The sequence below is a fragment of the Pelodiscus sinensis genome, chromosome 10, assembly GCF_049634645.1.
Source record: "Pelodiscus sinensis isolate JC-2024 chromosome 10, ASM4963464v1, whole genome shotgun sequence".
Lineage (NCBI taxonomy): Eukaryota > Metazoa > Chordata > Testudines > Trionychidae > Pelodiscus > Pelodiscus sinensis.
Genome location: NC_134720.1, coordinates 43995540 through 44022741, shown reverse-complemented (window position 1 = coordinate 44022741; position 27202 = coordinate 43995540). Strand labels below are relative to the sequence as shown.

The following is a 27202-nucleotide window of genomic DNA, read 5'->3' as shown; positions in this document are numbered from 1 at the left end:
CACTTTTGCCCGGACCTGTTCCATGGTCCAGGCAGGGTGACCTTGCTCCGGCAGGGATGTGGCCATGCGGCATTTCGCCGTTTGGCCCAGGGTTCCTTGAGTGACTCCTCCTCTCCCCACAATTCGAGGAGGGTCACGATTTCTGCACCTGACTATGCTGGGGCACAGCACTTTCTGCTCCTGTGGGGGTCCTGGGAGCCCTGTGGCTGCTCCCAGTCAGGGCCAGGGGGGTCTCGGGCACCTGCTTGCTCAGCCATCTGTGCCGACAGAGCCGTGTGGCAAGGCTGTGGGTAAGCTTCCTACCGGAATGGCTGTGCAGAGTGCCTGCACCTTTAAGAGGGTCCAGCAGACAGTAACAAGAGAGTAGTGATTGCCTGCTACAGAGTGTACAAGCGGCCACCTGTATTTTTCCCTGGAGGCCAGTTCCTGCACAAACTCCCCTGCAGAGCATCCATACTTGCCTTTTTGCAAAACTCTTGTACAAAAAGGAGTTATTCCTCGTGGGGAGAGGAATAACTCAACTGCAAAAAGCCCTCTCTTCCGTCGATTTTCTTGCGCAAAGACTCATTTGAGGTGTGGACGCTCTGCCGTTTTTTGCACAAAAATGGCTGTTTTTGCACAAAAACCACGTAGTGTAGACGTAGCCAGAGAGTATATTAAATTAAGTATATAAATTAATACTAAGTGACAGATCCTCAACTGCTGTAAATCACTGTAGGGCAGGGGTTCCCAAACTTTTTGACACAGGGACCAGTAAATCCATTCATGAACTTTTGGAGGACCAGTAATATTCATTTGCATATTCATTAATTAAATGATTAATATTCAAGCAAGTTGTTTCTGGTCCTCCCAGATCTCCCAGTGCCAGCTTTAGCAAAGCTTTTGATATGGTCACCCACAATATTCTTGCCAGAAAGTTAAGGAATATGGATTGGATAAATGGGCTGTAAGAGAGACAGAAAGCTGGTTAGACCAGGGTTTCCCAAACTTTTTACTTTAATTGGAACCCTTTTTTTTCAGTTCTGCTTTTTGCAGCCCCAAAATATAAACACATGAAAAACAAACAGAAAATACCAGACATATAACATGTCTGGTATTTTCTCAGTAGGTAAGTTGTATTATTACTAGATGTATCAGTTTGTAGTTTCGAACTGCCTGGCTGGTAAATGTGCTCAGGCTGCATGTGTGTGTCTACCAGCCAGATAGTTCGCAACTACTCGAGGGGTGTGTGTGTGTGTGTGTGTGCGGGGTGGGGAGACAGTAGAATCCCTGTGGCAGACTAACTTGTGCTTTGTGGGTGGGGGGGGGGGGGAGAGGGGAACGGGGTTGGGTCAGTCTCACTCCCTGCAGGCCAATTCATTCCTCCCCCCTGTTCCCCTTGCTGCGCCTCTGGCCAGCCCCACTTCCCCCAACCCCCTCCTGAGCAGCCAGTTCTCCCCCGCTTTTCCTCCCAATCTCCCTTGGCCAGCCCAACTGCCTGCATCCAGCCCTCCTTCCAGCGGCCGCTTCTCCCACCCCGGCCAACTTTCCCTGGCCAGGTCCCTGCCCCCAACCTCACACCCCCCCAACAGCCCTGCTTCCACCGGCCCCCCAATCTCCCCAGCCTGCCCTGATTCCCCCATCCAGTTCTGCTTCCGGTGGCCAGCTCTCCCCTCCTCCTCACCCCAGAATCCCCTGGCACCTGCACCTTCCCTTAGCCCTGCACTCTCCTGGTGCCTCCCTTTGCCCTCTTCTTCCCTAATACCCACCCCCTCACCAGTCTCTGCCCCATTCCTCTCCTGCCTCTCTGTGCCCTCACACACGATTTGCTCCATCCTGACCTTCCTCATGCCCACCCCTTCTTTCAAGCCTTCTCCCAGCACCTCCCCCTCCAGCCCCCAGCGCCCTTCCCCTCTCCCAGCATCCCCCTGTCCCCCCTCCCACTGACACCGCCCCTCCCGCCCTTTCCCTCATGGTCTGCATTTGACCCCCTGGCATTTGTCTCTCCTGCACCCCTGTCCCTTGGTGCCTTCCCCTCCCCCGCCCAAGCCCCTTCTCCTCCCCCCTCCTCTCCTCGTCTCCGCCACCGCATACGCTGGTTCCCACCTTCTCCTTCCACGTTGCGGGGCTGGAGTATGCACTCGGGCCCCGGAGGCCGAACCCGGAGCCAGCAGCCCCCGCAACGTGCCTCCCGCGGGTTTCAAAACCCCGGGCTGTGACATCATGTCACGCCTGGGCATCCTCCCCGCCCCCGCATGGGTGGCAGGCGGTGAGAAGGAGCTGCGTGCGGCAGGGAAGGGGTGGGGCCGAGGGGACACTCGGGGGGTGGGGCGGGAGGACGCGCAGGGAGGGGATCCGGGGCCCGCTCCAGGCAGAGCTGGGGAGAGACCCAGCTCCACATAGCGCTGGAGCCGGGCCCCGGCTCTTGACTCGCCGGCACTTCCGGGTGCAGGGGCGTGGGCAGCCACCAGGCACGCTGAGGCCCGGCATTTTTTTTTCCGTGGCCCGGTATCGGGCCGCGGACCATAGTTTGGGAAATACTGCTGTAGGGTCAATCACATAAGTGGAGCCATGTTGATTTACATGAGCTGAGGATCTGTCCCTTAGTGTTAATTTATATGCTTATTATGGTAAAACCTGGGCCCCCAGGCATGGAGCAGGGTCTCACTGTGCAAGAAAACAGACAGTTGAAGATCTATTTCTTTTCATTGTCCTAGCCCTTAGGCAGCCTCCCACATGCACAGAACGATGGTAACTAGAGTTTAAGAGCAGCGAGCCTGCTCAGGAGGCAGGTCCCCTTGGAAACCATCCAGAAGATCCTCTCCAAATGCAAGAATCATCCCTCTGAATACACCAATGTAGGAATATTTTGGATCCAAATTAAGTTTATCCTGTACAGACTACTTCAGCTACCCCCTGAAGCTATTTAGGATCTGTAAGGTGGCAACAATAGTCCTTTTCTGCCTCTCCTAGCCGGTTTGAAAGGACTGAGGGCAAGAAGCTCCAGAGCCCAAAGTACTTTCTTCAGCAGCAGCGTGGCCTAGCTGCTGCCAATTCTGGATGTAAACCATCTAGTCGCTGGCGAATAAAAGACGCTCAACTCAGCTGCATGATTCTCAACCAGCAGGGGGAGCCAGAGGGAGCTGGAGTGCTGCTTTTCAAATAGGCTGTGTCTAGACTGCATTTTCGGTAAAAGAGATGCAAATTAGACACATTGCAATTGCAAATGAAGCGGGGATTTAAATCCCCCCCGCTTCATTTGCATAAAATGGCTGCCGCTTTTTTCCGGCTTGGAGCTTTGCCGGAAAAAAGCGCCAGTCTAGACGCGGATCTTTTGGAAAATAAAGCCTTTCCGAAAGATCCCTTAGGCTTTATTTTCCAAAAGATCCGCGTCTAGACTGGCGCTTTTTTCCGGCAAAGCTCCAAGCCGGAAAAAAGCGGCAGCCATTTTTATGCAAATGAAGCGGGGGGGATTTAAATCCCCGCTTCATTTGCAATTGTGATGTGTCTAATTTGCATCCCTTTTACGGAAAAGGAATGCAGTCTAGACACAGCCATGCTGTGCCCCCATCCAGGACTACATCAGGTTGGCATAGCTAAAGAAAGCCACCTTCTTGGCCCCACCCTGCAACCAGAGAGGATGAGAGAGGTCTTTCAGTGGGTGGGAAGAGGTTCCTTATTGGGGATGTGAAGCGAGCTCCTAGCATGGGGGTGGGGGGGAGGGAGAGAGGGCAAATATTTGATTCTGTGTTAAAAAACACACTCACTATATTGAGCACCGAATGCAAAAAAGTGTGATGGTTCACTGCGGGCTGCAGAAAGAAGGGGACAGAGCTTGTTTGTACAGCGGGCACTCTGTTGCCCCCGAAGTCTGATTCAAAATTACCCTCTTACCCCAGACTTGACACTGACATAGCTTGTGTCCTTGATGAAGTCCCATTACCTCTCTCCCTCCATTTTCCCACTGGCAAAATCAAGTGCAGACTCGTCTTGCAGGCATGGCAGTGGTGCATTTATCTGTGAATGTATCCTGGTGACATTCCAGTTAATTCAGTAGAGAGACACCAGAGATCGGTTTGTCTTGCAGTTTGCTCAATGCTTTGTGAATAGAAGTGCCATGTAAGGACCAAGTATTAAGAGATTGAGCTTGCTGAATAGCATTAAAAACCAGTTTTAAGAGTGAGTGTGTTTCATGCTGAGAGGGTATACAAGAAACACTGCCTGACTCCCATTGCAGCACCTATCAGCAAGATAAAAGCCCTGCCTCCTTTGCACTCGAATAGAATATGAACTATTAAGGAAAGGGAAAAAATCATCCATAAAAGAAACAAGACGGCTGTGTAGAAAATAACTCTTTCAATCTAGACTAATAGGTAGATAGATTATTACAAAGTTCAGACCAGTGGGATGGCTGGTCTGTAGGATTTTTTGTTCACCACAACATGACAAAAATCCTTATTTAGATGTTTCTAGGCATTCATGTGAGTGGTTGCCATGGGAAATACTGTAGTTATACTCTTTTGTATGCATACAGCTCATCATCCTACTATTGAGTTGCTAGCCTATTTTGATACCAGCAAGTAAACACAAAAGGCCTATTATTGTAGCAGTTTGATGTAAACTTTAATATCCTAAACAGTGTTAGATTATTACTTGAGCATCGTTTTGTTTTAACATTTACTTTTTTTTCTTTCCACTGGTTGTTTTTTTTTGCTCTTTGGAACTACTACAGGCATGGGTGTCAGTTAATACTTTTTTCTCGGAAAGACTGAAAATAATAATACTTGTTTGAGGACTATGGAACAAGATGTTCCAAAGAAGTGGACAGAATTTCAAAAGAACTCAGGACTCTGTGAAAATCTGGCCATGAGTATCCAACAAGAGGTGCTAGAGTGAGAACCTTTGAAAATCTGGCCCTTTATTTAGCTGCTTCAATGGACATCTTGTTTGCAAATACAGCCAACATTCTAATTGCTGGGCACTTGAGGTTTTTGAAAATCTGACCCCAAGCCTGGTACAAAGCTTATTTAATCAAACAGAAAGATTCCCATTAGTTTCAATTCAGTGGGTTTTGGATCAGACTGTGCTATTTGAATTGCAAATAGCAAAAAGCAGGTAGGAACTAAAATCATAGCTGTTGAAATGAATAGAATTTTTAAAGCTGTGCTGTTTAAAAGCATATCTCTACAGCTACGTCTAGACTGCAAGCCTCTGTCGAAAGAGGCTTTTCGAAAGATACTTTCGAAAGAGCCTCTTTTGAAAAAGAGCATCTAGACTGCAAACAGTACTTTTGAAAAAGCAAGCTGCTTTTTCGAAAGAGAGAAACCAGTCTGGATGCTCTCTTTCAAAAAAGCACAGTTTGCATTACATAGCGCCTTTTTCCGAAAGAGCACTTTCAAAAAAAGCGTTAATCCTCGTGAAATGAGGAGTACCACCATCGAAAGAAAAGCTGCGTTCTTTCGATTTAATTTTGAAAGAACGCGGCTGTAGTCTAGACACAGGTGAAGTTTTTTTTCGAAAAAAGGCTACTTTTTTTGAAAAAGCCCTGCAGTCTAGACACAGCCTAAGAGAAGCTTGGCTGAGTTACTTACTGCCTTACAGAGTGAGGAAGAGAGTAGTGTCCAGCAACATATTTTAAAAACAACAACCTAGGCAATATACACACTCAGCAATCTCTCAGTGTGCGTCTACACTGCACCCTTAACTTGCAATAAGCTATGCAATTTGAGCTACCCAAGTTGCATAGCTTATTTCGTAATGCACCACATTTCTAAATAAAATGCTATTCTGAAATGTCCCTTAATCCTCGTGGAACAAGGTTTGCAGGGAAGTCAAAATAGCATGGAAGATATTTCAAAATAATGGGCACGCTGTCAAGATGCGGAATAGCTATTTCGGGATACCGGAAGTATCCTGAAATAGCACCATAGTGTATACGTATCCGCAGAGATATTTTTATGGTCTTCCTTGTTTCACAGAACATTCTGTGAGGGAACTTTTGGATTCGCAGCTTGTGTCTTCATCCAGGGCTCTGGATATAATGAGAAAATTGTCATTGTTTCTTCAGGAATGTTTTTTAAGGTGCAGAGAGTGTCAAAGGGCTATCATCCCCCCAACCCCCGGGAAACTTTTTCACATATCAAGGTTCCTTACATCTTTCCAACAAAACAGATTGAGATGTCTGGTAAGTTTTTTACTTCATAAAATCTTCATAAAACTGACTGAATGCAGCAAAAACTTATGTTCACGCCACAGAACATTTTTCTGAGTTCCACGTGGCTGTTTGGTTTAACTGCTTTTCTACCTCTTATGAACTATTCTCCAATGTTCATTCCAGCAGATTTTTGGTTCACATGAATGTTTTGGGAATGGCTGTCCTTCATACAAACAGCTATTTGAGTTGTTGTACTCAGACAAGTGTATTTACTTTTCATTATGCATTCTTTCCTGCTGAGTCATTATTTATTACTTATTATATATATTTCCCAGTTCAAATACCCTCAGTCATGAAATCAGGCAGCAGAAACAGTACTATGTGACTTAGATGACCAATCACATGCCACCAAGACTAGCAAGTAGTCAAAGGCTACGTCTATACCGTAGAGCTATTTTGGGATACCTCCGGGATCGTGACATAGCTATTCTGCATCTTAAGAGCAAGCCCGTTATATCGAAATATAACGAGCTCTCTATTCCGATGTCCCTGTAAACCTCATTGCATGAGGGATAAGGGGTGTTTCGGAATAGTGCTTCATTTGGAAATTTGGCACTGTGTAGACAACACCAAATTTCAGAATAACCTATTTCAAAATAAGTAGTGAATATCCGTAGGCTACATTTTTACAAATAGCAGAAAAGTGGAATGTGTTTACAGATACCTTATGGACAGATAAAAGGGCTAAATTCACTGGATAATTTATTAACAACAATTAATTTGGCTCAAGAAATGTTCTCCCTGATTTCACCTTTAGCATTTATCCCCTCTCCCACTGTGGCATTTTTAAGTCTAACCATGTATACCAGAAACAAAATACAGGACTATGTAGCACTTTAAAGACTAACAAGATGGTTTATTAGATGATGAGCTTTCGTGGGCCAGACCCACTTCCTCAGATCAAATAGTGGAAGAAAATAGTCACAACCATATATACCAAAGGATACAATTTAAAAAAATGAACACATATGAAAAGGACAAATCGCATTTCAGAACAGAAGGGCGATGCGGGGGGAGGGGCGAGGAAGGTAAATGTCTGTGAGTTAATGTCTGTGAGCTAATGGTATTTGAAGTGATAATTGGGGAAGCTATCTTTGTAATGGGTAAGGTAGTTGGTATCTTTGTTGAGCCCCCCGCAGAGAGTGTCGAATTTTAGCATGAATGACAGTTCAGAAGATTCCCTTTCAAGTGCAGATTTGAAAGTCTTCTGGAGTAGGATGCAGGTAATTAGGTTGTTGAGACAGTGTCCTTTCTGGTTGAAATGGCAAGAAACTGTTTTTTCTTTGTAATCCTGTCTAATATCTGTTTTGTGGGCATTGATCTTTTGGCAAAGTGTCTGAGACGTTTGTCCAATGTACATAGCAAACGGACACTTTCGGCACATGATAGCATAAATTATATTTCTGGATGCGCAGGAATATGTATTCTTGATCTTATAACTCAACCAGTCAAATGTTCACTCAAGTTGTGGGTTGGGACAGTGACCTCTTGTTCCTCACTGACAGCAGAGAAAGACTTATCACCATGCTTTCATAGGACAGGTGACTGTGTAATGAGGAGTATGTGGGGTGTTTATTTGTACAAAGCACTGAATAAACTTCAGGACAAACTCAGCATACGTCTGACTCCTGTGTACGGTTATAAAAGCAGAAACCTACCATCGACTATATCACTCCCCTGTATCTTTAATTACAATGCATCAGTAGGAATTTCTCCCAAATTGCCTTATAGAAATCCCAAACCATAGCCTTCTGCTTCTGCACAAGATCCAAGACCTGGTTCAACAAAGGAAAAAGTAGAAAATAATGATCAGTGAGAGGTTTTTTTCCCCTTTCCCCAACGTGAGGTTAGGAAGACTCAGAACACTAACACTTTATGAGAGAGAAAAGAGAAGCAGACAAAAAAAAATCCAAATCACAAAAATAGTGACAGTTATTTTATTAAAAGAAAGAAGCTGAAGATCCTAAAAAGGGAAGACTTGTACTGTAATGATGTATGGTCAGCCAAGATGCCCTTGAAACAGAGATAACCTGGTCCCCATGTTTCAAATGACAATGCAGAATCCAGATTTTTTTAAAAAATGTGTGTATGCCTTATCCAAAGGATTTCCTTCAGTGGATACTGCTGCAACTAATGGAAAATATTACTAGATCTTAGGTGAGTATATTTATAATTTTCAAAACTGTAGAAGTTATGTATGGTTTTTAATATGAAAAACATCCATTATGTAGCAAATAAACACTCTACTGTATTGTTAGGACAGACAGAATACACAAGAGGAAAAGTAAGTATTTCAGGGACTAGCTAAAGCTACACAGTACCATTATGGCTTGATCCTACTGCTATTGCAATTTAATTAAAAAACTCCTATTGGGTTTAATGGTGCACCATCTCCTCCTGGGGCTTGTCTTCACTGCGCGGGGGATCAACGCTGAAGTGATCGATCCATCAGCCGTCGACTTATCACATCTGCTTAGACACAATAAAACGACCTCTGAGCATTCTCCTGTCAACTCTGGTACCTACCAGGTTGAGAAGAGTAGCTAGAGTCAACAGGAGAGCAGTCCCTGCTGACCTTACCATGTAGAAGACACCACAGTGAGTATGTTGACTTCAGCAACGCTATTCATGGAGCTGAAGTTGCGTAGTTTAGCTCAATGAGAGATGTGAGGACGTAGTATAGAGTACGCCTAAGTCAGAGTCCTAGGTTGGGGCTAGTTCAGAGGAGGTATTATCTAAGTGGGAACTCCATGAGGCATCATGCCTAATCCAGGGGCCGGTTGTTATCTTGGTGAGCAGGGTGGAGGGAGGTGTGGGACTATGAAATTCAACTTTGAGAATGGAAAGCCAATATCGGCCCTCTGGCCATCTCACAAACATTTTGCTAGTTCAAATAGTTTTAAACTGTGGTTGGGTCTCTGTAAGGGCCCTGCCACTAATTCAGGGTGCCTTGCCCATTCCTTGTCCTTTCTTATGCTGCCTAATTTGGGAGTTGGGTTGTTTTGAAAATCATGTGCTCCTTTAGGGTATGTCTACACTACCCCGTTAGTTCGAACTAGCGGGGGTAATGTAGTCATCCGCAGTTGCAAATGAGCTAGCTAGTCCGTGCCGCGTGTAGTCACGCGGCACGGGGTCCGAACTAGCCGGCATTTAAAAATGGCGCCGGCCGGCTTCATGCAAATGAAGCCCGGGAAATTCAAATCCCGGGCTTCATTTGCAACTGCGGATGACTACATTACCCCCGCTAGTTTGAACTAGCGGGGTAGTGTAGACATACCCTCACTGCCACAGTCTCACTTCATCTGGACTTTCTGCAGCCAGGGCCCAGAAAGCTAAGGAGGAGAAATGAAGTCGTAACATGCATGATCTAGGGTGAAATTCATCCTGAATTGGACCTCCATGGTCCAGCACCCTCGGGACCTGACTGGTTCCGGACAAGGGAGTTTGCTGGACCAGGGACCATAACAGTCGGGCTCCAGTGGTTCCATTGGCTTTGCTGCCGCTCAGGCCCTATGGGGTCCAAGCTGCCCCACAAACTTTGCTCCCCTGCCAGCTTCCCTGCCCAGCTGGCCCCAAAGGCATTGGCAGGACCATGGGCTTCACTGCCCCACCAGCTGCATTCTCTGTGCCCTGTCAGCTACTGGCAACCTCTGCTGTAGGGGATCTTTGATCCAGCAACATCCATGGTCCTGATGGAGCATGGATGTTTCTGGACTTGAGAGTCCCGGACCACAGAGGTTCAACTTGGAGTAGGGTAGTGGGTCTGTGGCAGGAAGAAGGGTCTTGTGATGAAGACACTGGACTGGGACAAAAAAAAACAGAATCAGTTCCTGGTTCTGCAACAAACTTCCTTTGTGACCTTGGCTGAATCACTTAAACTCTCTATCCCTCAGTACCCTATCTGTAAAATGGGTACACTTACACTTCCTTTCCTTTCCTCCATCCTTTGTCTGTCTGGTCTTCAAAATGCAGAGTGGCTCATAGTATATGTTTGTACAGCACCTACCACAACGGGGCCCTGATTCTACTGTGTCTCCAGGCATGTACCTGAAAATGCTCAGTTGGTTAAAGAGTCTGGCTCTTCACTGCATCACTTGATAACCCCATTCGTCCCCTATCTCCTCACACAATGGCCTTTGCTTCTTTCCTTGTTTTGATAGTTTTAGAATTCTAGCTGCAGTTTCTTGGGCTGCCAGCTCCAATTCCCTTGCCCAAATAAAAGGCATCTAAAAATTGGGGTTTTTTTCTCCCAAATCCAGGAATAAGTGATAAAAACTGAGATGCACATATTGATTTTTGACCATCAGCAGCTGGTTTTGGTGAGGTTGGTTTTTTTACAGCATTGCCAGTATTGTTCTTGGAAGACCTTCTCTACACTGCTCCAAGGTCTCCATATCCCAAAAACCGCTCATCATGAATGGAGGGGGGAAGCCACATTTGCTGCTACAAGTGGAGTTTACACTTTAAATTTCATAGATCTAACAAACACTGCATTTAATGTATAGGGTGCCCTGTAAAATGCACTGGGAAAGCACTAGCATTCATCACATTCATTTGGGCCAGACTGTGACAATCCCTTACATGGGTGTGTAAAATATACTAGGAGAAGTTAGGTCTTTGTTTCCTTCTAGCTGTAGTTTATCCATAAAAGGCTAAGAGTCTACTACAGCTTACAGCATTATTCCCTTAGCTCAAGGGCTAGAAACTCAAACCTTGAGCAAGGAAGGTCAGAGATTCAAAACTCACCCACAGACCAAGTGTGGTGGTGTCACTGGTGAGCAAGGCAAGGGGAAGGTGCGAAGAGCCTTCATTTCACCTTGTGCTTTCCTGCTCCCCTTACAGTGCAGAGATAGATGTAGTGTCTCCTAGTCCCTACCGAAAAATTCTCGATGAAGTCTAGAGAAGACTGAGAGAAGACATGATAGCAATTTCCAGGTATCTGAAAGGGTGTTCCAAGGAGGAAGGAGAAAAATTGTTTTCCTTGGCCTCTGAGGGTAGGACAAGCAGCAATGGGCTTAAATTGCAACAAGGGAGGTTTAGGTTGGACATGAGGAAAAACTTCCAAACTGTCAGGTTAAACACTGGAATAAATTGCATAGGGAGATTATGGAATCTCCATCACTGGAGATATTTAAGAGCAGGTTGAACAGACGTCTATCAGGGATGATCTAGATTGGGGTGGGCAATAATTTTAATGAGGGGCCATGCCAAGCTTTTGGCAAGTGCTCAAGGCACTTACCTAGGCAGCTCCCAGTCAGCAGCCCTGCAGGAACCCTCTCAGGGCAGGGGAAGGCGTAGCGGGGAGGGGAGAGGAGGCTTCATTGGCTACCCCTGCTGCCAGCAAACTCTTTCAGCTGCTATTGGTCAGAAACTGGCCAATGGGAGCTGAGAGATTTTGCTGAGGGGCGGAGCAGATCACAAAGCCTCCCTCCTTACTCCTAGAATAGACCAGCGACATTTAAAGCAGCTGTCGCTGCGCTGTACTTAAGGGTCCCAGTGACCCTGAAGACAAATCACCCCTAATGGATGAAGAACTTAAGTCCTCTACAAAGTTACTACACCACACAATTTCTTTTGTTTTGTTTTTAAAGAGGAAATTATGAAAGTCAGTATCGGACACTGCATGAAGTATAGCAGATCAGCAGTGTTCCCTCTAAACTGCCTGGCAGCACAGCTTCATAGGTGGTTAATCAGCTCTACCCAATCAGTGAGCTCTGTGAACTGAGCCCTGAGCCTCTGACTGGGCGGGGCTGATTAATCACCTATGAAGCTGTGCTGCCAGGCAGTGTAGAGGGAACACTGCTGATCTGCTATACTTCATGCAGTGTCTTTAGGCTGACATCTATTTCAGTGATGTGCAACATAGGCTAGTGAGTGGGCCACAAGATTGCCATAATCAAGACAGTCTCCCGGGATAGAGTAGTGTTGTTAATTGCACTTGTGTACCTAGAATTTGAAGGATGTGCCAATTGAACTGTAGCAGCGTCTGGACTGGGTATAGAGGGAGCACATGGCTAGCACAGTCAATGTTATATACAGTCAGACACTTTACTTCATGTGACCTTGCTTTGCATGCTTGTTACCTTAGTAATACCAGTGGGAAAAAAACTACACAGACTGAAACCAGTGGAATCTGGTAACCCTCCATGTGGGCAATGGTAAACAAAATGTCTTGTGAGTCACACATAGAACCCCAATGGGCCACATGTTGCCCACCACTGATCTATTTGCTGGTCTAGTCTTAAGTTACCACTTGCGTCATAAAATATGTGAGACTCTAGGTTGTATTAATCAAAACTCAAGACTTTTTACATTCATTGTCTGTACTTCTTCAGTGTTTTAACTAGCTTTATTGCCAGATGTACAGCTATTTCTACTCTAGAGGTCAGTATAATGTTAAGAATAGAGAGGACTGGTACATACATTTATTTTCTCATGATGAGAACTTCCAAAAGAACCTCTAAATTAGACTGTAAAAGAGGGTAGAGAAATCTCTTAGGCCAGGCCTACATTAGACCTGGCAGCTTGCCTTCAGGCATGCAACTCCAGCTGCATAGAATACGTAGCTGGAGTTGGCTTACCTTAAGCAGATCTTGGTGGAATCCCTACAGAAGTAAACACTTCTATCAGCTTCCCTTATTGCTTACTAGAGAAGGAGTACCAGACACCAGTGGGGTGGGGGAACTCTCTGAGTTCAATTTAGTGAGTCTTAACTAGACTTGCTAAATAGAACTCCAGAAGATCGATCATGGAGTGAAGAGGTGTCCTTACCTGTGAAAGCCTCCAATATGGGATGCTCAGAGGAAGTTAAATAAAATGATCATAGAGGCTGTTTACTGAATGGAGGCTGTGAATGTCCTAGCAATTTTTCAGTCATCAACTACAACATAATGTGAGCAGAGATGTGAGGGTGGGTGGAAGAAATCTCATAGGGTGGAATTCAGAAGACTGTTGCAAAGGCTCATACCTCACTGTAGGCCTATTTCTAAATGCTTAAGTGAGACTCTAATGCTTTGGCTTTGTGCTGGTCCTTGGCCTTCACCTTGGTCTTTGGTCCTGAGTGAATTAATAATATGAACAATATAGAAGATTATTCTAAATTTTTTTTAAGTACATTTGTCTGGGGAAGGGTGTACTGGAGCAGGGCTGTACAATGACCTACCTGTGGTATGTCTACTGAAGCTTGCATAATACAGGTCGAAAACACCTTCCACCATATCATCTACACACTGATACTAGCCCAGGGAGGGACTCTGATAATACCTATAAGCGTACAGGAAAGCTAACCCACAAAAATACCCAAGGGCACACAGGTTACCTAGTTCATTTGAGAGATCTGTGAATAGCGCTAAACATGTTCTGCAAATTCTTTCCCTTTACAAAGCTACTACACCACACACAGCTGTTTTTGTTTGTTTTTTAAAGAGGAAATTATGAAAGTCAGTATAGGACACTCCACAAATTATGGCAGATCAGCATAAATGATACATGCTTGAGTGGTGTTTATGTCTCGTCTGTGTCCCCTTTCTGCAAATATTTAAGAAGCTGAGAATTAGTGGTATGAAAGTTCCCAGGGGCCAAAGTTTATATTCCCTTGGATGGCTATTAAATAGGAATCTAATTTTACATTTGCACACACAAACATTTGCAATCTAGCGGTTCCATGCACCTTCAATCAATTAACAGAATCAATAATGCTTGGGCAAGTCTATTTACAATTCACTGAAGAATCAACCAGATACAGTTTTCTTCACTTCCCAAGCTAAACTGTGATGTAATGGCACTGATTCATGGTCCTATTCCAATCCAGGAGGTGACTGCATAGCAGTCATGAATGCGGTTAGTTCTGCATACAACACGATTAACCTGTTTCTTAAAAAAGCATTCTGGAATCCTTGTGCTGTGTAACTGTAAGATATTAAATTATGACGTAGTAACATTACAGGCAAAGTCTCTTTCCTCATCCACACTGTGCATATCCTGAAGTCTTTTTGTGCACATGGCACTTCCATTGACATCTGTGGAATTTCCACATGCAGGATAAGGAAGACACATCTGGACAAATGACTTCTGGGGGCTTGCTCCATCTATATACCTTCCCCAGGCAACACGTCCATTGTCTTTGATCTTGTTGGTGTCCTACCAACTGGATTGTTCTCCCCAGTTTTTGCAAAGGGCAAGTCATTAGCATTTTAATGGCAAAGGTCCATGGCAGTGAGAATATCAGCCTTTCCCCCACCTTTCCTATTGCAAATCCATCATGTGCATCAAGGAGCAGCATTTTTTTTCCAGAAGATGACTAGGTCTCCAGTGGTAACAGCTTTAACATATGCCATATGTTCCGGATGTGTTTGTCCTTTGAACTGTGAATCCTGCAGGAGAGCAGAGATCTAAACTCTTCCCTGCTTGTGATTGATTTGTGGCATATTCCCAGCTTGTCCGGGACAGGTTATTAACCAGTATAACAGTGATATAAGCAGATGTCCCCGAGAATGTGAATCAGTGGGAAGCACCTGACAAAGACCTCAAGCAAGCAGTTTAATAAATTGTAAAAGTCTGAGATGTACCATGACATTCCATAGCCCTGTGTCAAAAATAGCCAACCACACCTTTAACTTGGGGGGAAGGGAGGGCTTTACAGCTTTTTCAGGGCTCAGGTGATCTTTCAACCGCAATCTGTGTATGAGGGATTTCCATCTTGCTTGAAAATATGAAAATCCTTCTGCTTTCTCTGCTCTCTTCCACTGGTTTGAGAAAGTAAGAGGCATGACAACGGCATGCTGTATTACACTGCATACATTGCAATGCCTGTTCTATTAACAAGCACAAATGATACATGCTTAAGTGTTGTTTATGTCAGGCCTTATGTGGTGTCAGTGTGCCAGATCCTTCTTAAGAAAGGGAGCCATGCAAGAAGACTGCAAAAAGATAGCGCTCTTTCAATACCTGTCCTATCTCATTCTCGAATTCTTTGAAACATGAGGTGACACAGCGCCAGCAGATTTGGATTCATACAGAGAAATGGAGCTTCTTGTAGACTGATGTGTGGGAGGGGAGAGCGCTGTGAAATGTAACAGAAGTGGTTTGGTTTATACAGCCGGTCCCCGAGTTACGAACGCATTGATTTATGACTGTTTGTATTTACGACCAACCTCCTATACAGCTGGAACCCGAGTTATGAACAAAATCCACACTTACGAATGGTGTGGCCGTACATCAGTGAATGTAATCCGACTTACAAACACATCGAGTTACGACCAAATGCTTGGAATGTAACTTGTTCGTAGGTCGGGGACCGTCTGTATAATCAGACTAGGTAACTGCTCTGGAGGGGTATGTCTACACTTGCCCCCTAGTTCGGACTAGGGAGGCAAATGAAGCATACCGAAGTTGCTAATGAAGCCCGGGATTTAAATATCCCGCGCTTGATTAGCATATTCGTGGCCGGTTGCCATTTTAAAATGCAGGTCCCCCGATTTAAGTCGCTGTGTGTAGATGCAGTAGTACGATCCAAAACCCGTCCCTTGAATTAACTATTATTCCACATGCAATGAGAAGTAACAGTTAATTTGAGGGAAGGATTTTGGATCGGACTACCGCGTCTACACATGGCGAGTTATATCGGGTGATCGGCATTTTAAAATGATGACCGGCTGCGAATATGCTAATCAAGCGTGGGATATTTAAATCCCACGCTTCATTAAAAACTTCGGTATGCTTCATTTGCCTCCCTAGTTCAAACTAGGGGGCAAGTGTAGACATACCCGAGAAGAGCCCCATTCCTCAAAACGAAGCTAGCAATTTGCTATAGTGGATGGAACAGAGATTCACTAACTAGAGAATAAGCTATGGAAGAACAAGCGGCTGCTGATAAACTACTGTTATTTGGGCCAGATTCTCAGATGGTGTAAATCAGCATTTTTCTGTGTAACTGACAAGGCCATGATGATGCACAACATCTTACATACATACATACAGATGGGTTCAAACTCTCAAATTCAGACCTGGAAGTTCAGAGATATTTAGCAGTAGAGCGATAGAGAGAGAGGGAGAGGGAGAGAGAGAGAGAGAGAGTGTGTGTGTGTGTGTGTGTGAGAGAGAGAGAGAGTGAGTGAGTGTGTGTGTCTGTGTGAGAGAGAGAGAGAGAGAGAGAGAGAGAATTCCCCTCTAATATACATGTAGGTTGAAAAAAGTAAACTTTGTTAGTAGTTATGTGATGCATAACCAATTTTTTCTCCAAAGGAATGAAAGTTCTTCCCTGAATTATATTTGCAGTTTCCATAACCCCATGAAATCTGGTATTAAAGCATCTGAGTAACTAGTGTTGCTATATATCTAAGGTCCGATACTACAGACATCAATAGAAAAGCTTTCAGCATCAGTATCAATAAAATAACATGTTGTGTTAATCCGTGTATATATTGATCAGTATATGTGTTTTTTTTTAAAATTATTACAAAGTCATGCTCCAAAATGCAAGATTTATAAGGAGAGCTATTAGCTTAAAAATCATACCTCAGAAGTGACAAGTGTCTTTGCTTATGGTACTAGCAGCTTAGATAACTAAAACCTAAGAGGATTTTTAAAATCCAATGTTCTTTGCAATGTGTAAGTTGTTTGTTCACTTACATTTCTCTCAGAAAATTTCATCCAGTGGCTGCAAATCTGACGAAATCACTGCAAAGCCAAAAGTGGAACAGGCTATAGAGAAAAGGGAAGTTATTTTTTGAAAAACAAGTCTTTCTATTGGACTATATAAAACAAACATTTTACTGGTTCAACTTTTTTTTAAAGCTTGTTTTACCAAAACGAAAATTTGGAGCTAAATTTTAGTTGTCTATGTCCCATTGAAAAGATCATGCCAGTATTTTCAACTCTAAGCATTCAAAATCATGAATCAAGCCCCCCAAATGATTGGAATTTTTTTTAAAAAATGCCTGGATACTTTTTGTTTGCCTTCTGATTTTTGAGCCTTTAGGAGGCATGTTTCCTACCCCCTCCTCCTCTGAGGCCAAAGTTCCTTTCAAACACACACACACACACACACACAACATGACTCCAGGAGCTGACCTTTCAAGGCTCAGCTTGCATTAAATATCATGAGGCTTGTGTTAAAATGGTCAGAGCTGCCAGTATGGCTATGGGCTAAAATTTAGCTTGTGTAAATTTTCATAGCTCCATGGAAATCAAGGGGACTATTCTAATTTACACTTCCTACACATCTGCCTCTCTAAATAAATCACATCCTACTACAGATTAAGCAGCCAGTGGAAACCTAGAGTCCTTTTTGGACAAAGGAAAGGATCACTTATTAGTGGACTAGAAATGTAGGGATCATGAGGACTAGAGGCCTGCTCAGGCCTAATTTTTCAACCTGAACTGAAAACAAGGCCACTGATCCATGCCTGGAAGGGTGAGGTCATTTTCCACCGTGACTCCGACCTTTCTCCTGAAGGTGAGTCAGCACCTCGGTCCCCTCTCCTGCCTATTGGACCACCCGCCCTCCCTCCTGCCCACAGGGTTGGTGTGGCAGGCGTGGTTATGTTTCCAGCTCCTGCTGTTCACTCCCACCTTGCTGCCCTTTCTGTGTTGTGGAGAGAGGCACTCTGCCACTCCTGAGCACTCCCTCTCTGCATCACACACAGCGCAGTGAGATGCCAGCTGCCGACAGGAGCAGGACACACAGGCCTCAGTAGGAGCACTGAGCCAGCCTGACGAGGTGTGTTTTTAGTTCCACCGGATGCCACCAAGAAAGACCTAGCACTTGAGGCTGAGACATGTTGGGTTCAGGCTAGGCTTGCAGGGCTTTACTAGAGATGTGTTAAAAATACAAAGAGACAGATTTAGTTGGTTGCTGCCATGTTTTACGCCTGCAAGACATTAAGCCTGTTTCTTCTCTCACTCCGGTTTTACACTTGTGTGTTTCATTGACTTTGGTGGAGTTATTTCTGATTTTAAATAATAGGAGCTTTAGGCCCATTAACTGTGGTTTGTAACCTGTCCTTTAAATCAGCTTCTGCACCTAATGACTGGAAGATAGACACACCAATATTTAAAAAGGGTTCTAGAAGTGATCCTGACAGTTACAGACCAGTAAGTCTAACATCAGTATTGGGCAAATTAGTTAAAACTATAGTAAAGAATAAAATGGTCAGACACATAGATTAATATAATTTGTTGGCGGGGAGTCAACATGGTTTCTATAAAGGGAAATCAAGCATTACTAGAGTTCTTTGTGGGGGTCAACTAACATGTGGACAAGGGAGATCCAGTGATTATAGTATACTTAGATTTCCAGAGAGTCTTTGACAAGGTCCCTCACCAAAGACTCTTAAGTAAAGTAAGTTGTCATGGGATAAGACAGAAGGTCCGTTCATGGATTGAGAACTGGGTAGAAGACAGGAAACAAAGGGCAGGAATAAATGTTAAGTTTTCTGAGTGGAGAGAGGTAACTAGTGGGATCCCCCAAGCATCTGTCCTGGAACCCATCCTATTCAACTTATTTATAAATGAGCTAGAGAAAGGGGTAAACAAAATTTACAGATGATACCAAACTGCTCAAGATAGTTAAGACCAAAGCAGACTGTGAAGAGATTCAAAAAGATCTCACCAAACTAAGTGATTGTGCAACAAAATGGCAAATGAAATAAAATGTTGATAAATGTCAAGTAATGCACATTGGAAAAAATAATCCCAACTATACATACAATATGATAGGGACTAATTTAGCTACAACTATTCAAGAGAGAGATCTGGGAGTCATCGTAGATAGTTCTTTGAAAACATCCACTCAGTGTGTAGCAGCAGTAAAAAAAAGGGATAGAGAACAAAGACAAACTTATTGGCTCTATATAAAACCATAGTACACCTCCATCTTGAATACTGCGTACAGATGTGGTCGCCTCATCTCAAAAAAGATATATTGGCCTTGGAAAAGGTTCAGAAAAGGGCAACAAAAATGATTAGGGGTTTGGAATGGGTCCCATATGAAGAGAGATTAAAAAGACTTGGACTTTTCAGCTTAGAAAAGAGGAGACTGGGGTGGGGAGGATAAGATAGAGGTCTATAAAACCATGACTAGTGTGGAAAAGTGAATAAAGAAAATAGAATAGGGCTCACCAAATGAAATTAACAGGCAGCAGGTTTAAACCAAACAAAAGGAAGTTTCTTTTTTCACTCAGCGCACAGTCAACCTGTGGAACTCCTGGCCAGAGGATGCGTTTAAGGCTAGAACTTTAACAGGGCTCAAAAAAGACCTAGATAGATTCATGGAGGTTAGGTCCATCAATGGCTATTAGCCAGGATAGGTAGGAATGGTGTCCCTGACCTCTGTCTGGAAATGGATGACAGGAGAGGGATCACGTAATAATTCCCTGTTCTGTTCCCTCCCTTTGGGGCATCTGGTATTGGCCACCTGTCAGCAGACAACATACTGGGTTAGATTGACCTTTGGTCTGACCCAATATGGCTGTTCTTATGTTCTTATGCCTGCATTACTTGTTGTGGAAAGTCTGTGCTGAAGGAGGCAGTGGATTGCAGGAAGACAAAGAATGTTCTCCTGGCTAGGGCAGTAGAATGCTTCAGTAGAATTCCCACTCCCTCACCTCAGAAGGATGTTGTGAAGATAAATTAATGTTTGTGAAACACTCAAACTATAATGCTGCAATCCATAGAAAAACCTATGAGGAAATTAATAATTCTGTCTTCAGAGCTGGGTTTGAATCATATGTAGTAAATATACTACGGGGCCACACATATTGAGCAATGAAGATAAACAGAAAAATATTGCACAGTTGTTTGTTCAGTGTGTTCTTCCCATCCTGGGCACTGAATGAGGCAGGGTCCTATGGAAAAAAATAGCATGTGGTCATATAATTAGAGACTATTACAATGCATATGCCCAAGGAAGCTGAACTAAGATTGCACAGGAATCTTAATTCAGGCATTTGCTAATGTTTGAATGCTAATTGTTGATAGATATTGGTAGGTGTTCACCTGCGTGTGTGTTTGGACTGTGTGCTGTCCCAGCTTTGCGCAGGTCGCTTGCACAGTGGAAGCAGGTATATTGTCAACGAAGCACAGTCATAGCACCTGGCAGACTTGACAAGTATACTAAGACATGTATGCCCATGTCAATGGACACAACTTAGTCAGGGGTGGGCCTTTCCATGGCCCCCTAGGCTGGCCAAAGATACTCCCTCAGACTCCATTTTATACATTAGTACAATCAGGTATGTCTTGTCCCTCTGATGTGGCTGGTGGACAATCTCTGACGTAGACAGTTACCACCTATCACCTTGTACATCTCTGTCCATCACACTAGCATCCTGACCTTATCTTTAGGAGCCATCACTGTTCCTGTTCCCTTTGGGGAATGTGGTGGTTTCCTTGGCATTGGGGTGTTCTGATACCACTTTTCTGGAATGAGTGTGTGAGTGCTCTGTGCCCAGCACTTCTTAGCAGCGTGTGTTTCTGGAGTATCAGCCCTATTCTTGCCAAATTCTCTGAACGTGCAAGCAGGCAGAGCCCGACATTTGCTCACAGCCTGACTTTTGCTAACTTTGCTTTATATCAGCACAGCTTGCCCGCTATTTCCGCTCAAGCCTCATGCCAGGCCTCTGATAAAACGGTTTTTATCTCAGGCTCTGTTCTGGCTACACTAATCACAACGAAGTCCATGAGATTCTTTCAGCTGATTTCAGTGGCAATTAGAGCAGGCCCTAGGAGATAATTTAATGCTGCAGAGCCTCCATGGGCCCCCAAGGAAGATAGTGGTGGGGGGACTGCATGCTCCCAGAAGGGGTGGAAGAGGCAGGCCCAGGGCAGCCAGCCCTCAGTGCTGCCTGGAGCGCGTTGCGTGATACTCCAGCAGTGATTTAAATGGACTTGGGACAGCTTCCCCCTTTTACCTCTCCCCCCTGTCAGCAAGTCCCAGTCTGGAGTGCTCATGGTGAAAAGCTGGGTTCTGAGTGCAGCAGCCCTTCCCCCACCCTCCCAGAGCTTCTGGAGCCCCTCCGATCCTACTCGGTCAATGCCAGCCATTTTGCTGTTGCTAAAGTGGAGCCCTACATCTGGCAGCCGCAGAGGGGCTGGCACTGACCTCCCCCAGTCCAGCAGATTCCCTGGTTTGGGACCCGTCAGATCCCAAGGGTGCCGGACCAAGGAGGTAAAACCTGTATAGTGAATTATTTATTATGGGCCAGACTGGGAATCCCATACTAACCCTGGTGAGTAGTTTTTCACAGGATTAGTCTCTCTTGGGTCAGTTGAATTGGCTCACCTGGGTGGTGAAAGGCTTTGCAACTGGAGCTTAAACTTTCTGGTTTACTTTGAACGTCACCTTCCTAATTAGATAGTTTGGTTTGGGGAATGTTTTAGAGGGAGGGGATACAAGAACCATTATTTCGGACAAGCCACTCAAGATCATCTCATCTGAAGAAGTGGGTTTTGCCCACAAAAACTCATGATTATACAGCCACAGGGCTACTTGTTTTTTAAAAGTTATTTTGGACAAGGATTTTTTTAAGCTTTTCCAATGAATAGTAGTATAAAAAAATCAAGTTTTTTTCTACAGTAAACATCAGACAATATACTTGGGAACTGAAAATATTTCAATTTGATTTGTAACTAGAAGGCACTGGAATGCTGATGCTCTGCTAACATAATTGAAAGCTTCAATAGCATATATACCCTTGAATCGGCTCAGCTAAGGACATCCTCATTGTCCTGATGTGAAGGCTATGCAGCTGAGTGGAGGAGCGATGATTCAGTGCTTATTAGAGGATATTAAACCACTTTATCTTTTCTTCTTATGAGCACAACCTGAAGAAAGCATTACTGCTTTTCTTTTCTTTGTACTTCTCTGCTACTTAATAAACATTAATAGAATCATAGAACACTAGAACTGGAAGGGACCTTGAAAGGTCATCAATCCAGTCCCCTGCCTTCATGGCAGGACCCAGTACAATCTAGACCATCCCTGATAGATGTCTATCTAACCTGCTCTTAAATATCTCCAGAGATGGAGATTCCACAACCTCCCTAGGCAACTTATTCCAGTGTTTAACCACCCTGACAGTTAGGAACTTTTTCCTAATGTCCAATCTAAACCTCCCTTGCTGCAGTTTAAGCCCAATGCCTCTTGTCCTATTCTCAGAGGCTAAGGAGAACAATTTTTCTCCCTCCTCCTTGTGACACCCTTTTAGATACCTGAAAACCACTATCATGTCCTCTCTCAGTCTTCTCCTTTCCAAGCTAAATAAGCCCAATTCTTTCAGTCTTCTTTCATAGGTTATCTTCTCTAGATCTTTAATCATTCTTGTTGCTTTTCTCTGGACCTTCTCCAATTTCTCCACATCTTTCTTGAAATGTGGTGCCTGGAACTGGACACAATACTCCAATTGAGGCCTAATCAGCACAGAGTAAAGTGAAAGAATGACTTCTTCTGTCTTGCTCACAACACTCCTGTTAATGCATCCTAGAATAATGTTTGGGTTTTTTTGCAACAGCATCACACTGATGACTCATATTTAGTTTGTGGTCCACTATGACCCCTAAATCCCTTTCTGCAGTACTCCTTCCTAAACAGTCACGTCCCATTCTGTGGGTATGTCTACACTACAGCACTAATTCAAACTAACTTAATTCGAATTAGTTAATTCAAACTAAGCTAATTCGAATTAGCGCATCTAGACCCTAAAACTAATTCGAATTAGTGTTTTGCTAATTTGAACTAGCGCATCCACACTGATTGGACGCTGGGTCACATTTAAGGGCAGCTGAAACCGGTACTGGCAGGGCATCAGGTCACTAGATACTTTGTGTGGCTGCTCTCTGAGGGTATGTCTACACTACCCCCCTAGTTCGAACTGGCTACTGGGGGCTACTGGGGGGGGTAATGTAGTCATACGGAGTTGCAAATGAAGCCCGGGATTTGAATTTTCACGAGGTGTACAGCTAGTTCGGATTAGGAAGCCTAATCCAAACTAGCTAGTCCGTGCCGCGTGTCCGAACTAGCCGGCATTTAAAAATGGTGCCGGCCGGCTTTATGAAAATGAAGCCCGGGAAATTCAAATCCCGGGCTTCATTTGCAACTCCGTATGACTACATTACCTCCCCTAGTTCGAGCTAGGGGGGTAGTGTAGACATACCCTGAGGCTCATGCTTAAAGGGACCCCCTTGGACAGCCGGTTCTCAGCTTTTCCGCTTGCTTGCCTACCTCGCCGTGGGACAGCAAAGCGTTTGTCTCTCTGCCTGCCCGTGTCGGTGCTTCCCATTGGGGATGCCGCTGCAGTTGACACCATGGAGCCAGAGCTCACCCTAGGCATGCTGCTCCAGTTGTTGGACTTGCTGCTGCAAGCCTGCCAGCAATGGCTGGAGGCTGCCTTGCACCATCTGGTGCATGTCAGCCCCCTGACTCTCCCCCTGGCCTCCCTGGGGATTCAGGAGGAGTGGCAGCAGCGTGCCTCACTGCATCTGGACACCAGCAGTGACAGGTGGGACCGCATCATCCTGGAGCGCTGGAGAGACCAACAGTGGACCCAGAACTTCAGGATGAAGAAGGACACCTTCCTGGAGCTCTGCCCTGGGGGCTCTGCGGCAACAGGACACTCGCGTGAGGCCCGCCATCCCCCTCCAGAAGCGTGTGGCCATCACCCTCTGGAAGCTCTCCATGCCGGACAGCTACCGATCCGTCGGGAACCAGTTCGGCGTGGGGAGATCCACTATCAGAGCAGTGCTCATGCAAGTATGGCACCCACCGGCCACTGGGCCAGGTGAGAGGGGGGCTGCAAGGAATGGATGGGCCTCCCCAGGGAAAATGGGGGGGGGGAGGAGGCGAAAGTGCCCCGCACCAGAGGGTTCAGTCTGTCCTGGCCATACTACACGCCGCCCGTGGGGGTTGCTTCCGGGAGTGGGGCACGGGGCAGTGCCAGGGAATGAACACTCCCAGCCACCCGGGCGCCCCAGTGATTCGCGGTTTGCTGTGTCTCTTTGCAGGTGGTCAAGGCCATCAACCGGGTGCTGCCTCGCCGGGACGCAGGGTGGTCTGCCTCGCCGACCTGGACGCAGTCATCTGGGGGATCACCCCAGGTGATCAACCTCTGGACACGGAGGAGGAGGACGCCGAGAGCCAGGAGCCTGCAGGGAGCCTGTCCAGGACCCAGGACCCCCGAGGCATCCCACAGAGCTCATCGGCTGTGTCGTCCGAGGCCGGGGAGCGCTCCACATGTGAGTGCCATCATGATCCCCTTATATGTATGGAAGGTGTGGGGGGAGAGGGAGCCTGGGGATCGTGCTCCTGGGCCTTGCCCACCCTGGAGCAGCAGCTGGGTGTCATGCAGGGGCCCTGGCCTGTTCCCCACACGCCGACCTCGCCTTGCAGAGGGGGGCTGGGTTTCACCCACCGTGTCCCCAGGGAGAACTGACCACTGCTCTTGTTTCACTACAGCCAAAGCACCTGGGCCTGCAAGGCGCACCACCCTGCCTGCAACAGGCATCCGCACCCGGGCCAGCAGGCACACCAGGAACCTGAATGACTACCACCGGCGGCTCCTGCAGCTACTGGAACAGCAGCTTCACATCCAGGAGCACTGGGTCCGGGTTTTAAAAAACCTCAGAAGCCTGCCCAGGGCCGCAAGAGGTGGGGGCCCGCCTGGTCTAGTGCAGAGATCGTGGACCTCATCGAGGTTTGGGGGAAGGCCTCCAACGTCCACGATCTCCGCACTAGCCACAGGAACGCGGCCATCTACAGCTGCATGGCTGACAGCCTGGCCACCAGAGGCCACATGTGGACCTGGGAGCTGGTCCGCTGCAAAATTAAGGACCTGCAGCAGGCCTACTCCAGGGCCTTCCATCCAGGGGCCGACTCAGAGGCAAGCCCCCATTATGAGGCCCTGGACCGCATCTGCTTCACATGATCTGCAGACTTAATAATCATACTCTCTATGCCAATATCTAAAGCGATGAAGATATTGAACAGAGCCGGTCCCAAAACAGACCCCTGCAGAACCCCACTTGTTATGCCCTTTCAGCAGGATTGTGAACCATTAATAACTACTCTCTGAGAATGGTTATCCAGCATTGTAAACACTGATGCACTATAAGCAAGTTTGGGGCTTTGTGTAGTTGAAATGCTGAAAACTCTGGATTCTCCTATAAAACCTCATTGCTCCCTTTATCCCATTGACAACTGGCATCATCTGTTCTCCTGGACAGTGCCCAAAGCATCATTATATCTTTCCACCATTGTTTGTTCCTCCTGCCTCAGTTTTTTTTTTTTTTTTTTTTTTACTGTCTTTGATTAAATGTTCCCATGTTTATGTGCCAGCATATTTAAGTTTAAATTCAGCAAAGTATATAAGCACTTGCCTAGTTTTACGAATGTGAGTCATTTCAAAGGTTTCACTTTGCTTAATCCATTTTTAGTGATCTCTGTTTAGACAGCACTGAGCTATCCTTACCCATATGCAGAATATGCAGCTGCACAGGGCACCCGAAAATTTGGGGCACCTCTACCCATCTGCCACTTCCTATTCCTGTTCTGTGGATCTAGTTAAATGAACAGTGGGGGGGGGGGGGGGGGGGAGGGGGATAAGGCCTGCCCAATCTACTGACAGAACATTGAACCTGTGAAAGAGCCATTCAAGTGGTAATGAAACCATTTACCAGGACTTTGCCAACTCAGGTACCTGCTATCAGTTTCCGAATTAGACCACAGGATTTACATCCACACTGCTATTGTGTCCTTTCGAAAGAATATTGGAAGAATGCAGGGGTTTTTCCAACATTGGTAAATCTCATTCTACGAGGAAGAACACCTTTTCCGAAAGAATTCTTTCTGAAAAAGGCATGTGTGGATGGGAAAGAGGGAGTTCTTTCGAAAGAAGAGGAAAAAGCACAGGTGTCCTGGTGGCCACTCCGACCATAGTAATCACAGCTTAAATGCAAGATAGCATCCACATTAAATAGACACTATCTTTCAAAAAAGCAGATCGCTTTTTCGATGCGCTTTGGCAGTGTAGATGCTCTCTTTCAGAAGAAGTTTTTTCCGAAGATCCCTTCCAAAAAAGCTTCTTTCAAGAGAAGCTTTCAGTCTAGATGTACATTTACGGTGTTAGTCAACAGGACCTTCATTTAAAATTTGCTTTAAAATATTTTGTTAGTGTGTTGCTGAAGATTATAATCACATCTCTAAAAATCATCATTCCCCCTGCTCAGGGCTGCCATAGGGCATAGAGACACCAGTTTGAGATTACTGCGTAGGGCCCCATAAAGCCTAAGGATGGTATTGATGGTGCACTTGGTTTTTTTTTAAGAGACTTTTGCAGATGTTCTATCTCTGTTTTGATTTTCCTATCCAATTCTCACTAGCTCTAGGGCATTCAGGAGAATCTTGTTTCTTGGCATTTCGAAATGGGTAGCATTTTGTTTCTTGTGTTTTTATTTAATACATTATTGATCTCTAGATGTTTCAGACTTCCAGGAAAATAAGCCCTTCTCTTGATCAACCTATTGGAAAGAGTCATTGTCCAATGGGTACGTACTATGTAGAGCCTTCTACCATAGTTAAAATTTGCATTGCACAATAGCCAGTTGAGGCTGCATGGAGTACGCTTCCAATAGATTATGGTCCTGCAGAAATGGCTTTCACCTCATATAATTATGAACAATAACCATCCAGAAGTGTGCTCCCTTAGCAAAAACCACAACAAACAAAAAATCTTGCAGGATGTTTAGTAGGAAATTACTAAAATGACAACCCTAAGGTTTCACATGTCTAGGGAGCATGTTTACTCTCTTGCTTTGCAGGAGGAAGGTGTATTAAAATCTTAGACCCATCCCTACCTTCAAAATATGATAGCATACGAGGGCTGAAGTGGAAGGAACCCTGGGTATCTGAAGCTCTAGTATAATATGAAAGATAGAATGAAAAAGAAATTAGTTTAAAATGGTTTGAAGTCACACAAAAAGCTCACCCACTGCATAACAGTCTCAGTGCAATAATAGTCT

At 45.2% G+C, this 27202-nt stretch overlaps 1 protein-coding gene across 1 annotated transcript; it reads left to right on the top strand.

Moving 5' to 3' along the window:
• Positions 1–4776: 4776 nt before the first annotated feature.
• LOC142830834 (uncharacterized) lies at positions 4777–25709 on the top strand. Its single transcript, XM_075938369.1, has 4 exons — positions 4777–4871; positions 5958–6163; positions 24191–24421; positions 24642–25709. The coding sequence occupies exons 1-4, from the start codon at positions 4777–4779 to the stop codon at positions 25121–25123; spliced, it is 1014 nt and encodes a 337-aa protein (XP_075794484.1). The 3' UTR covers positions 25124–25709.
• The last annotated feature ends 1493 nt before the right edge of the window (positions 25710–27202 follow it).